Below are 13,996 nucleotides of genomic sequence, written 5' to 3' on the forward strand. Positions count from 1 at the left end.
ACAGTATTTTTAGCATGCAGATGCCAATCCGTGCAGAGATTTGCCTCACCAGTATCAGTTAGTTATCTTTTTAGTCTAACAAATTTACATATATAAAGTTAGTTAAGTTGACCTCACGTTTTCTCCAAAAGTGAAGGAAGTTGGGGATTCCGTTGCAATTCACTCACCCAAAAATCACCATATTTATTCACTTACTCACACACTACCACACGCACACACACACACGCAGGCGCGGACACGTGCACACGCACGCACACGCGCACACACGCACACGCGCACAACGTTTTTCCGACATCTAACAGTTTTACGGCAGTCACGTCGCACTCTTGTACCGTGACATAGGGTCACATGCCCCAGTAGTCATTTTCTTGCTTGAGTAATGTGTTTGTTGTGTAATTTTGACACAGTTTGAGGGGACGAGACTCAAAACCACAAGGCAGAACTGGAGTTACTCAAAAATTGATCTCATTCCACGGCCCACTCGACAAGTTTAATTTCGTCTTGATTATGGCGACACTATATGGACACAGGCGGTAGTGTTTCGCCTGAAGTCAACATTTCCCAGGAGTTTCTGTTGCCACGAGTGGTGGCTGTGGGATGGATGAAGAGCAATGAGGGGATGAATATAATTGTGTCCATCGTATATTGAGGGTAAAAAAAACACGTCGGGCCACAAGATGGCGCCGCACGCGCGCGAAGCCGTCGTGAACAGACAAAACACGAAGGCCGTCGTGAAGAAACAGCACACCAAGTGGGATGAAGACTTTATTGTGGTTCCGAGCCCATCGATACATGACAGTGAAAGCAAATGCAACGTTGCACCATCAAATTCACCCAATCGCGTTGATCACCTTCCTACCAGAGCTTCAAAACACGTTTGCCAACAGCCCCAATGCTTAAGTTGAATGATATAATCAAGGGGCGGCTCGGTGGCGCACTGGGTAGCACGTCCGCCTCACAGGTAGGTGGGTGCGGGTTCGATTCCACCTCCGGCCCTCGCTGTGTGGAGTTGGCATGTTCTCCCCGGGCCCGCGTGGGTTTTCTCCGGGCACTCCGGTTTCCTCCCACATCCCAAAAACATGCCTGGTAGGCCGATTGAGCACTCCAAATTGTCCCTGGGTGTGAGTGCAAGTGCGGATGGTTGTTTGTCTCTGTGTGCCCTGCGATGGGCTGGCAACCGGTTCAGGGTGTCCCCCGCCTACTGCCCGCTGGGATAGGCTCCAGCACGCCCGCGACCCCCGTGGGGACTAAGCGGTTCAGAAAATGGATGGATGGATGGATGGATATTCTGGAAGCCTACAAGCACTGTTGTGTTCGCAAACTACGTGCTCACTCGTCGTTTATTTATCATCACACACGCGCACACACACACCAATTTTCGACAACTGTTTTACGGCAGTCATGTCACACTCTTGTACTGTGACATTAGGTCACATACCATCAGGTTCACCAACCCCCCTTTGCAGAATGCCAACCCACAAGTTAATGTAATATCCCATAACAGACTCGAACATACACCGTGTGCACAATTATTGGGTTAGTGAGCATTTTGACCATATTACCATTTTCATGTGTATTTTCCAACATCAGATTGTTTAAACTTGAATGCTTGTTGGTTTCAAGCATATCCAGTGAAGTCTATTTGTGTAATGAGGGAGGGTGCGGTCTGAAGAGGTCAACACACCCCATAGCAAGATGTGCATAATTCAAAAGTCAAAGTCAAAAGTCAAAGTCTCCTATTCTCTAATTATCAGGACTGATGGCAAGGAACGGCAAAAGAGGTGACAAAGGAAGCTCCATTCTCATCACCAACTGTTCACAAACACGTGAACAACGGCTATGTCATGGGTGGGCAATTCAGGTCCTCAAGGGCCAGTGGCCTGTATGTTTTGTAGGTCTCCCTGCTGCAACAGACCTGATTCGAATGATCAGAATTGTTATCCAGCTTCTGCAGACCTTGCTAATTATCTGAAATTATCTTTGAGGACCGGAATTATCCATCCCTGGTCTAGGCCGCTGTGTTCAAACGTTGTGGGCAAAAATCAACCTCCACATAGAAATGAGTGAGTTGGGCGCTGTTCCTCATGTCCCCAGCAGACGGCGTAATTCTCAATATGGATCAGTATGTGGATTTTATGTGAAGTCATAAGACAGTGCCACCACGGAAACAGTTTTTAAAAAGATAGGAAAGGGGAAGGAATTTGGGGGCAGAGTAAAACAGTTAAGTCCACACCACTGAGCCGCGCCTCAAACGGCGCTATGCAGTTTACGTACGTACTTTTTTTTTGTTACGCTTGTACGTACGTGCGTGCATTGCCACGCAGGCACCGTGACGTAAACCAATCGGAGCGAGGAAGCGGAGTCATCTGAAGATCCACGTAGCTAGCTACCTAACGTTAGCGGGCTAGGTAAGTTCCTTTTCGTTTTGTTTTTTTATTTTTTATTATTATGTTGATTATCGGGGCAATTACTGCGCAGTTTGAATCAGACATTTGTAGGTCTGATAAATTCTTTTGTTGTGGAGCGTCGCATTCTCACTCTTAACTTACCAGCTGTGCTTCGATAGCAAGCAGTACGTGTTCAAGTTTGTAGCTAAAGTATTAGCATTTAACACAGCAAGTATAATTGTACTGCTATGACATGTATCCTTACTTACTGCGTATGAGCTTATTATTGTGTTTGCACGCATTGGCTGAAGTGTCACTCTTTTTTTTTTTTTTTTTTTAAGCTAACGTCAGCCAGAATTTGCAATGGATTTGCCACATCACGGATACCGAGCAAGTAAGTGCACACCGTGAGTCACTAATGTTGCTTCAAACGAATCATGGTTTTTTTTTTTTAATAACTGTCAATTATTCAAAGTAACTACTTCCATAACGGTAGCTAAATGCATACAGTTGATAGATAGACTCAAGTCACAATACACGCATGAGCCACATGAATTACACTCGCATACAAATGTAAACTGCAATATTGTACCAGTTAACTAACCACACTTGGTTTCAGTATTTGGCTGCCGAGTGACATTTCAGAACGCACCACATTTTCATTGAACTATAAACAACTGAATGGCAACATTTACAACAGGTGATTGAGCCCCGCATAATAAATGGCATCGTTTAATTACTTCATTAAAACAGTCACTTTCATCAGGCTGTTCACATTTTGATGGCATCACATCATGAAGAGTCCTAACTAATGAACAAGTACTCAATTGCAAGTCTTCAAGCAGGATATCAGTCAAGGAAAGGGTGTTGCAACATAGAGACTGGAAGAGTTACAGAATGGTAATTCATAGCTCAAATTCACTTGTGAATTTTGAGTGTTTGGACCTGCTGTTGACCACAACTCATGTCCAGGCACTCGCACGCAGACTAACTAAAGATGCTAGTACTGGTGGCACTTACTAGGCCACGCCTTATTAAAACAAAGATCCTGCTACTGTTTTCTCCCTACCAAAATTCTAATGTAATGTCTAATTGTATAAAGCACCTCAATGCTGACACTGAAGTGATGCCATGGCAAAACCCAAAAGACCTCAGTACAGTACATGCAGCAGAATTTTTAAGGAGAAAACATGCAACTTCAAACTCTTTGTATTCAAAATAATATTCGGTGAGTAAGTGTATAACATGAAACAATACATGCCTATATTTTTAGTTAAGATCAAATCTTTACAGCCTTTGTCACAGAACAAGTTTGAGGTGGTCTACAATTGCTCCCTCAGGTAAACAGAGGGGCCGCGGCACTCCTACGGGCGCCGAGTCCATGTTGTTCGATGACACCAGCACCTCAGGCATGAACACTCGGGGCTATTACACTCCAGGCTACAACATGGCGGGGCCCCCGAGCGACATGCAAGCGGGAGCCACCAACTTGTTTGCCGATCCCATGGCCAACGCCGCAGTCATGTACGGGTCGTCCTTGGCCAACCAAGGCAAGGACATGGTTAACAAAGAGGTGGGATTCCAAGTGTTCACTCAGTATTTAATTCTGGCAAGTGGTCATGTACATCTGACGATTGCACTTCCTCTGACTTTCAGATTAGCAGATTTATGTCTGTCAACAAGCTGAAATATTTCTTTGCTGTGGACACCAGATACGTGCTGAAGAAACTCATGATCCTCATGTTCCCATACACACATCAGGTAATCAGACAATGATATGAATAGCTGTTCCTCAATAATACTGTGTTCGGCTTTATTGAGCCCCAAAGAGAAATTTGCGAGCATTGGACTTTGAGTTGGAAACATTGTTATAACACACAGAGTATTACATACTGTAATAAGGTCAGGTGGAGACACTCTTCATTGACAGCGCTCAACTTCTCTCAGATCGTCGGTACAGCGCTAATGTTAGTCGTGCTTCACAGAAGGTAACGCTGCGAGTTGTGTTACACTGTTTGTCTCCATGTGCTGCTGCTCCATTTGTTTAATTTAGTCAATTAAAGAGTTGTAGCATGGCAACATAGATGCCATTTATTGTAGGCGTTAAGCTAGCTGACCATTCTTAAGGCAACATTGTTAGGTTGTCGAAAATGGACAAGGTGCAAATCTCTTGGTTTTCTTTATTACGTCGACAGTAAACTTGGAAGGGCAATAAATCACTTGAAACCCCCCCCCCCCCCCCCCCCCCCCCAATGAATCTAATATTTGCTGCTACTTACTGTAGGTAGCAATGAATATCCAATTTGGTATGCTCACGTTTTAAATTGAGTTGGTGACTTCTACTAGGATTGGGAAGTTCGCTACCATCGAGACACTCCGCTAACCCCAAGACAAGACATCAACGCACCTGATCTTTACATACCAAGTAAGCCAGCATGAAGAAGCCAATTTGAATTTGCACATTGAAATTTAAATGAACAAATTAGTTCTCAACCCTCACACACATACCACTTGCAGAGGAAAAACATTTAACAGTAAACAGTAAAGCGAGATTGAATATTTGAAAGCCTCTTGGTAGTCGGCACCCCATTCACTGACTTTGTTCCGTCATTTAGTCAGACTCTCCACGCTTCACTTTTTAGCTGCAGGTACATGTGAAATTGTACATTTTGTTAAATTACAAGTCACAATATAAACATTCTGTGTAGGTATGGTCTGGTGGCGCCCGGCTGGAGGTCTCCTCGTAGTTGACAATGTAAATTTTTGCTATACAAAGTCCAAGTGGTTGGGGGAGCTCTCGAAATGTTGGACATATACTCACCATCAGAACCAGCTTGGAATGTTTTAATGACTTGTGCCCCCTTTTGCGGTTCTAGCAATGGCTTTCATTACCTACATTTTACTGGCTGGAATGGCCCTTGGCATTCAGAAAAGGTAAGAAGTTCTTTTTTTTGTAGTTCCTCACCGTCTACCGTGTTGACGCGTTGAATTGACTTGTGTTTAAGGTTCAGTCCCGAGGTGCTAGGACTCTGCGCCAGCACGGCCTTGGTGTGGGTCATCATTGAGGTCTTGGTGATGCTCCTCAGTTTGTACTTGCTGACAGTACACAGCGACCTCTCCACTTTTGACCTTCTTGCCTACAGCGGATACAAATATGTCGGGTAAATATTATGGAAATACTCATCTTTGGTGTATATCCGAGTTCCGTTTCTACAGCTAGACTATTAAAAAAAAAAATCACTGATGTCTGGGTCATTTTAAGCAATTTATGGGATCAAAAAATGTATGGGCAAAAAAAAAAAAATGGCTATTGCTTGGTTTTGGGTTGCTGATGTAGTGTTTTTTTTCAGAGCAATTAGCAATATTTAATTATATTTCGGGCGGCACGGTGGTCGACTGGAATGGTTTGATGGTAACGGCAATAAGTCGTATGCCAATATCTCTGTCCCTCTTGCGATCTATGGGCTACTAAACATTGATGTACTTTCCCCAGAATGATCTTCACCGTGCTCTGCGGCTTGCTATTTGGCAGCGACGGCTACTTTGTGGCGTTAGCCTGGTCCTCTTGTGCCCTTATGTTCTTCATTGTAAGCATTCAGTCTCTTCATATAAAAAAAAAATCAGTGGTACCTTACAAGGGCTAAAACCTCCTGAGATTTTCTTGTTACAGTCCTTTGCTATTTGTTTATTTTTTTGCGATTTTGCTGTGAGCTAAGAATTGATCTACAAGGGAGTTCAAGTTCAATATGGTGCAACCCAAGGAAATGGCGCAATGACAGTCCTGTAATTCTCTTCTCACCTGTGGGCAAGGAGAGTTGCCAGTGCATATGTTCCCCTTTTAAGTTAAGGTACCACTGTAGTTAGTGCACTGGTGTACCTAATAAAGCGAACGTGTCATGAAACTGTGAAATGTGTGCAGGTGCGTTCCCTGAAAATGAAGATCCTGACGTCGCTGACGTCGGACTCCATGTCCACCAACACCAGCGCCAAACCCCAAGTGCGCATGTATATCACCATGGTGACCGCCCTCTTTCAGCCCATCATCATTTACTGGTTAACCTCTCACCTGGTCAGGTGACTGTGAGGCGTTCACGCGAGCGGGCTCGTCCAAGTGCTTTGGCGTGCGTGTGTGGCTGTGTGCTCGCCGCCTTCTCCACGCGCTGAGTTTTGTACGCGCGCGTTGAGCTAGCAAAACAGTTGTAAAAAGGAACTTGTGTATTTGAGTTATCCAAATCGTGTGAAACGTATAAAATACTTCAGTGTGCCGTGATTTTGACAAAAGCTCATTCTCTGCCGTTACATTTTTCGTTAAAACAAGGGCTGCCAAATTCAGAGCTTGGTTTCATCATTGGATTCAACTCGCTTCGGTTTAATTGTGTATTAGACGGATAAAAGTTGGACTAATAGTGGGGGATAGACGTTACTACGCAAAATTGTAGTACCACACAGGATAAAGAGCGTAGCAGTTACTTAAACCCAGATTTGAAGGATATGTGATAAATACTTCACGCACAGCCGCTTTTGCATTTGTCATCCTTGATAGGGAGGCTACTCGCATGTGAAACAGAACTACGAGTTGGACCTAGTAGTGTTACTCAATCTGCACAGGAGTTGTTAACCAGTAAGATTTATTTACTGACTGGTAATCCAAATGTGACACTGAATCCTGCTCGAGATACATCAATAATGTGGAATGAGCTTTCCATAAATTTTGGTATGATGATGATGTCACTATTTCCCAATCATTTCCTGGATTTTTATTGATCTGAAATATAAATATAGCATGACACTCTAGATTTTTTGTAGGAAAGAAAATAAATGTATTCAGCTTTGTGTATTCAATTGTGGGTCCTTGTGGACTCTTGTTTAGTGGATCCACGTGAAATTCTGACTGTATTTTTGATTCAACTCGACTCTTTAGCCGAGTGACATTTCAGGGATCCCGAGCACATCTGATTTGCTCATCATGGATTTTTTGAGGAAGTCATCTTGTACTGTTAGTTGCTAAAAAATTCACCTATTCACCGTTTATGTTCTCCGGCTGAAGAACTGATTGATCCTCTTTGGCACTATCTTGTGGCAACTTGGTGTTAAAAGAATGAGCTTCATAAACTGGGCAGCTTTATGTAGTGCTTTGCTGCCATCTTGTGGCATCTATAAAAATCTGAAATCCTTTTTGGTGCGGTGAGAGGTCATTCGTGGATACTAAAAAAAACCCAATTCGAATTCCGTTTGAGCTCAGTACTGTTAAAACACTTTTTTTTCCCCTTCACTTTTTTCCATTCTGCCTGTAGAGGGTCACGAGTGGGCCTATCCCAGCTGACTTTGAATGAGAGGTACCTCTTGGATTGGTCGCCAGCCAATCGCAGGAGTCATTTACAGTACAAACAAGCATTCACATCAAATATGGGCAGCTCTTCCAGCCCCAACATAAACGTATGTCCTACTAGTAAGCTATTTCATTTCACACAGTTAAGCCTAACTAGTATCATAGTTAAAGCTGGATAGCAAGTTTGACCGTATCATGTTCCTGTCTTTTGTGACGTTGAGCGTTGTAGTCGGGAGCGCGCACGCCTGCCAGCCGTCCACGCGCCGGCTGCAAAGCGTCCTTTTCGGTTTCCATGGCAACCTAAAGTCAACGCACACGGAGCGAGTGACGGAGAGCGAGACAGACGTGTTGCGGCTCCAAGTTTCAGGTCTTCTAAATCCACCTTGAAGCCGACGAAGAGGGAACTTGACGGCACTCTAGTGAGTTATATGTAATTTTATTTTGTTCTGCACACACTAATGAAGCAAAGTCGAGTGGCTCGTCTGAGAGCAAAAGGGCGGCTTCAAATTCTGACCTACACAGAGAGAATGCAAACTTTAGATTGCGGTGCCTTTTGCCATTTGAACCACTCTGCGCCTTTAAGGCGCGCAGTGGGTTCTGTAACGCACACGCACTCTCGTGCCCGATTACGTTAGTTTTGAGTGCGCCCAGCACATGGCGCGTGTTCCCGACACTGCCATGAACATCCGATGGACTATGAACGTTCTAGTGGATGCACATCAGTCGTGAGGCTGAAGCAAATGGATAACTATCAACTGAATCAAGGCGCAATAATCAGTCTCCAGACCGCCACCCGACCAAAATAGAATGTCGCCTTTACAATATGTATATTTTCTTTTGTTTAAGATTTTTAAAAAAAGTCTGTAACGCAGATCTAACAACATATATTTAATAAAAACTATTTTGACCAACTCAGTTATGTCGTATTACTTGCAAGTGCTAAATTTGAGTAGGACTTGTATAAATACAATGGATGAAAAAAAAACGTGTTTGTGTGAGCGTGTGTGTCTTGACACAGCCACTTTCACAGATCGCCTCCAAGTTTTTGGCCCTGAATGAGAAAATTAGTTTTTTCTCGTGCCCATTCTTTCTTTACCCATCAATATTTAAAGCACCCACAAAAAACAAAACCTCACAAATTACTCCTGTTAGCACATGAGTGTATATCTTGTGAGAACTGTGGCCCTTTTGTCATCTCTTAGATTTTGGTTGCGTTAACTCCTTTGCAAAATGGTTCAGTGACCGGGAACAGAAAATAACATCTTAAGTAACTACTGTCGAAATAAACAAAATCAATTACATAGTTTGCATTCAAAGTCGTAATATAGCTTCCACAATGTGAATGCTAATATACAATGGCAAACTCTATGGGCACACAGCCTAGCGATTAGCATCTATGTGTTTAATGCTAGTGTTTTGTACAGTAATGATTACTTCATTTGGATAGTTTTACAATTATAGTAGTTTTCCTTAGATAGAGTTGAAAATAATGATTTGGATTTGGATTATACTTTTATTTGAATTAGGGAGCTATTTTCCTAGAAGGAAAATATTACTATTAAGGCTATTAAGACTATTACGACTATTAACTCTCACTTTTTCAGAAAGTGAGACTTAATAGTCCCCGAATGTCACTTTGTTAAATGTTGGTAATAAAAATCAGGAAAAGTGCTGTGCAATAGTGGACTTCCCCAATATTAGATCCCAAATTGTGTACCAAACCTTTATTTAGACCAGGATTTATCGAACATGTCAGAAATGGAGTTAGCCCCCATTTGTTCTCAGTGGCATTTTTTCCCCCCCAGAGGTCGTCGTGAATGATGGAGAACCTGTGCCACACCCTGGCGCCATTATGCCCTTGTCCCACTGCTTTTGGGGGGCCTTTCTCCCCCTCTTGCCACATGACTTCCCTTCCCCTGTCACCCATCTCCTTCCCGCCGTCACCGACCACAGCTGAGTCGCTCCCATCTTCCTCCTCTTCTTCTTCCTCCTCCTCCTACTGCTCTCCGCTTTCTAACTGCATGGTGTCCCAACATCTGGAGTGTCCCCCGGGCACGTGGGACCAGGATGACCTGACGTGCCTCAGCTGGTTACACCAACGTGGCAACCTTCTCCCACTCCAGCCGATTCCTAAAGTGACGCTGCCTCAGACCCGGGAGGAGTCCATACGGGACCCCGCTTCAGCCAAGCCGCCGTACTCCTTCAGTAGCCTGATTTTCATGGCCATAGAGGACTCAACGGACAAGAGGCTGCCGGTGAAGGACATTTACGGCTGGATTGTGGACAAGTTTCCCTACTACAGGACGGCCAGCGCAGGGTGGAGGAACTCGGTCAGGCACAATCTGTCCTTGAGCAAGAGCTTCTGCCGCATGGATAGGGACAAAAGTCAGGTAGGTGCAGTGCAATAACACCCACGTAGTCACTTCTCACCTGCAGAACTAAATCTATCGTGATGCATTGAGACACAACTTTTAATTCATGCCGTGACTGTCTCATCATCTTTAGCCATCCAAATTAGTAATTGACTTTAACAATAAAAACATCAGCAGTGATCAGTGGTTAAAAATGCTCCTCGGAAAATATGAGGCATTTTATTCTTATAAGTCATACAAAATCAAAACATCAATTACGGCGTGCCACAAGGTTTGACTTTTGGACCCAAACTTTTTCTATTGTATAATAATGACCTGTTACTTGCAGATAATGTAAAACATGCTTTTGGTCAGGATTAAATGTCTATCGATGTAGCGGGCTTCTAAATGATCAAATATTCCTTTGTTTGCCCCCACACAGGGAAATTCCACTTATTCTACTCTTGTGCGGTTGTTTTCAGTCGGCAGGGAAAGGATCTCTGTGGCGCGTGAATCCAGATCATCGAACGTCGCTGTTGGAAGTTCTTCGGAAGACGCACGCCTACCACAGCAACAGCAGCAGCCTCATAAACAAACCTGCCTTGTAAGAGCAATCACACTTTCATCATTTGTCCGACACATTTGTTGAAATTTCATCTATTGGTATAATCAAACCACTGTGAACAAAACTAAAATAACCCCATTTGTGTCATTTTTGTTTGTATAATTAAGGATGCCAGAAAGAAGAAAAAATGGGGATTAGGGAAAAAAGGGTTTGGAGTTATTGTGGTCTAAATTCAAACAGCCCACAAAGCATAAAATTGATCAAAGATGAAAAATGACGTTCAGACACACTGGCTTTTTTTCTGAGATATTTTGCAAGACTCATAGGGGAGTCATCATCATGGTAATGTAAATTGGTCCAGTTATTGGACAGTAAAAGTCACCTCAGTGTGTGAGTAAAGTTGTGGAACTATTTATATATTCATAACTTTACGGGCCCGATAAAATTAAATATACTGTAAACATTTTATTTATTTATTTATTTATTTATTTATTTATTTATTTATTTATTTATTGCACACTGATTAGGACACTCCCCTCACAGTTAAGAGGGTGTGGGTTTTCTTCAATTATCTTGAAAGTGACAAAAATAGACCTACTCAAGCAATTCTTTTTCTACTCTTACTTGAATCCTGTTCTAAAGTAACAAAACTCTTTCCTGAGTACAATTTGTGACCAACCTCTAAGATGAATATTTAACCATCCCCATTGTTGGGCTTTGACCTGATATGTTTTTAAATTGGATTCCAGGTTGGAAGGCGTGGACTATGGCGTGTCTGTAGTGTGCGACTCCATGGAAATGTCAGGTTTGTACCCAAAAAGAAAACAAGTCAAGAAGGGAAAACTACAGCCTAATAAAATTTTTTACAATACTTTTACAAACATAGAGGCCGAGATTGAAATGTGATTAAACAAAATTGTTTATTAAAATTAAAATACGCAGATTAATTTGACATGGCAACACACAAGAGGCTTAAATCTTATTGGAGAAAAATATATGCGTACCGGAAGCAGTTCGTCCAATAGAAATGCTTCAAAATGAATAGATCAAAGTATAATGAATAAATATGATTGAATGGCACAAATATTAGAATGTAGGTTGTAATTGTAGTTAAGGGCTTCTCGAAGGGCCTTGCTGGTCCCGCCTACCCGCCGCGGGTAATGAGTAAACTTAAACCCAGTCACCCGGCTGTGAGCCTTTATGAATTTGAGCCTATAGGATATTTTATTAGCGGTGTAACAGCGCTTGCTGTCACTTTTACTGCCGCCGCCTTTTCAGCCTCTCTCCGACATTCTCAGCATGCGACATTGTTCCTGTGTTTGCCTTCTGTCGCCATGGCTACAACCTTCTATTTCCGTGGTAACGAGCCAATAGCCTCCTTAATGTTGAGCGCCTTTGACATGCGGACCTCCATATGGGCTCATCAAGAGCTTCTTTACAAATAATGTCCACGTTTCTCTGCGAAATGTGCCTCTTGTGCGCCAATGTAATTGATTGAAATAATCAAGTATCGTGGGAAATATCCAAATTCCCCAAATGTTTTCTTATTTTACCATTTTGGCTGAAAGCCTACGGTAATAATGATTTAAAAAAAAACATCATTGCTTTAGCGTCATCTTGTACCCCACATAGTCACGGGTCCTCATTCACATAGTTTTGTCTATTTGATTATGGTTCATATTTTTGGTAACCTGTTCGCCTACATTCTGACAAACTCACCCATTTGTTGTTTTTGCCACCATCTGGTGGAATCTTGGTTACACAAAAACATGGAACGCTTTTTTTTTTTTTAAAGCAAAAGTGAACCCATAAGATTTGTTTTAAGTTTTCACAAATTTATACTTGCGCAATTTCTTCAAATGACCCTATCCTCAGTTATTTGCAAAGGAAAATAGCACCTTGTCATTTTTGTGCTCATCTGTTGAAGAAATGATCAAGTTGAATGTGTTTTATTTGGATGAAAATAGTGCTTCTCTGCTATCTTATGACATCTTAGTGTCAAGGAACTCAATCAAAGTAGTGCTCTGCTGATATCCTTCAGCATCCTGATGTCAAGTAAGCAGGAGTTAGGGTTAGGAGGAGGAATTTGATTTGGACTAAAGTTGTGTAGAGCTTTGTTACTATCCTGTAGCATGTATTTCCAATTTGTATTTATATATGTATAAGTTATGTCTGTATGAATGAAGATAATTATCATAATGTATGCAGGCTACGGTATTTTGTCCCTTCCAGATTGCCTCCCTCACACCCTGATGCTGTCGCTGCCGTCGCCCCACAGCCCCAGCCAGGATAATCCCGCTTTCTCCGACCACCCGGATTTCCCCTTGACACCGGAGCACGAGGAGTTGGTGGCCATCGAGCCAGTGGAATACCAAGCGGAGGATCTGGGCGGGGATTTGGACAAAGACCCACTGGCCGACAGCGGCTACATCGAGCTGCACTACTACCAGTCCCCCGAGTACCAGTATCTGGTCTTGCCCGACGACACCGAGCTGGACCTGGAGACGGTGGAGATTCTGCAGCTGGACGCTGAGGCGCAGGAGGCGGCCGGCTCGCTGCTGGATTTAGCAGGGAGCGGCTAGCAATAGCCATCTGAGTCTTTGTTGTATTCTTATAGGTGACAACATCACTGCCCAATGATTGCAAACTTGTAGCTTTTTCTGATATGGGTACTACTCGTTTGCATCACTTGATTTTAATCACTGCACCAAGTACAGTAGACAAACGTTTTGGGACACTTGTAAATGTTTTCCCAAACACTTTTATTCCATATCCTTGCCTACATGTTTAAATCTCCTGCAAAATGACAAAAATGAAGTTAGCCCCTCTCAGTGGCTCAGTACTACTAGTAGGTCAAAATTGTCCAAGTGAGGACAAACAGTATAGTACTACATAGACCTTGAGCTGGATCACGTATCCGGGCTACAGGTCACTAGTTACACCAAGTTGTTATAATAGTGCAAGACAGTAGTTTACTAATAAGGTTTGATTGAATACTAGTAGGCCAAAAGTGGCACTAGTAGTGGAAAATCATGTAAAAAGTATTTTTGCTTACACATTTTTCTAATCTAACAAATAAAATATGTCATTCTGTTATTGTGACTATAGTGTCTTTTTTTTCCTGGTTCAGTAGGACATGTCACTTTCTATGCACTTTGTTACTATGGGCCCTTTTTGTAGTTTATTTTCCCTGTAATCAATCAGCATTTTTGTTGACTGATTTACTTTTCTTGTTCATATTTTAGTGCTAACGTGGAGTAACATAATTGTGTTGACGTTTTTTTTGTTTTGTTTTACAGTTCTGCACGTTCCTTACATTCATTTACAAGAGCCGCACAGGAAAACTGATCAGTTTTATGTCACA

The 13,996-nt window shown here is 42.6% G+C and overlaps 2 protein-coding genes across 4 annotated transcripts; both read left to right on the plus strand.

Annotated features, from left to right (window-relative positions):
• Positions 1-2,183: 2,183 nt before the first annotated feature.
• yif1a (Yip1 interacting factor homolog A (S. cerevisiae)) lies at positions 2,184-7,229 on the plus strand. 2 transcript variants are annotated; one of them, XM_049742155.1, is made up of 9 exons: positions 2,184-2,408; positions 2,729-2,794; positions 3,728-3,960; positions 4,044-4,148; positions 4,734-4,812; positions 5,264-5,321; positions 5,393-5,548; positions 5,881-5,974; positions 6,307-7,229. In XM_049742155.1, the coding sequence occupies exons 3-9, from the start codon at positions 3,769-3,771 to the stop codon at positions 6,463-6,465; spliced, it is 843 nt and encodes a 280-aa protein (XP_049598112.1). In that variant the 5' UTR covers positions 2,184-2,408; positions 2,729-2,794; positions 3,728-3,768; the 3' UTR covers positions 6,466-7,229. The 2 variants fall into 2 exon arrangements, with proteins under 2 accessions (XP_049598112.1, XP_049598102.1); XM_049742145.1 differs by having other exon boundaries at positions 2,185-2,408; positions 2,729-2,781.
• A 155-nt stretch (positions 7,230-7,384) lies between these two features.
• On the plus strand, positions 7,385-13,728 carry si:ch211-145o7.3 (forkhead box protein N2). 2 transcript variants are annotated; one of them, XM_049742124.2, is made up of 5 exons: positions 7,385-8,135; positions 9,522-10,106; positions 10,550-10,671; positions 11,382-11,437; positions 12,841-13,728. In XM_049742124.2, the coding sequence occupies exons 2-5, from the start codon at positions 9,534-9,536 to the stop codon at positions 13,212-13,214; spliced, it is 1,125 nt and encodes a 374-aa protein (XP_049598081.1). In that variant the 5' UTR covers positions 7,385-8,135; positions 9,522-9,533; the 3' UTR covers positions 13,215-13,728. The 2 variants fall into 2 exon arrangements, with proteins under 2 accessions (XP_049598081.1, XP_049598089.1); XM_049742132.2 differs by having other exon boundaries at positions 12,865-13,728.
• The last annotated feature ends 268 nt before the right edge of the window (positions 13,729-13,996 follow it).

This window comes from Syngnathus scovelli, chromosome 1, assembly GCF_024217435.2.
Source record: "Syngnathus scovelli strain Florida chromosome 1, RoL_Ssco_1.2, whole genome shotgun sequence".
Taxonomy (NCBI): Eukaryota; Metazoa; Chordata; class Actinopteri; order Syngnathiformes; family Syngnathidae; genus Syngnathus; species Syngnathus scovelli.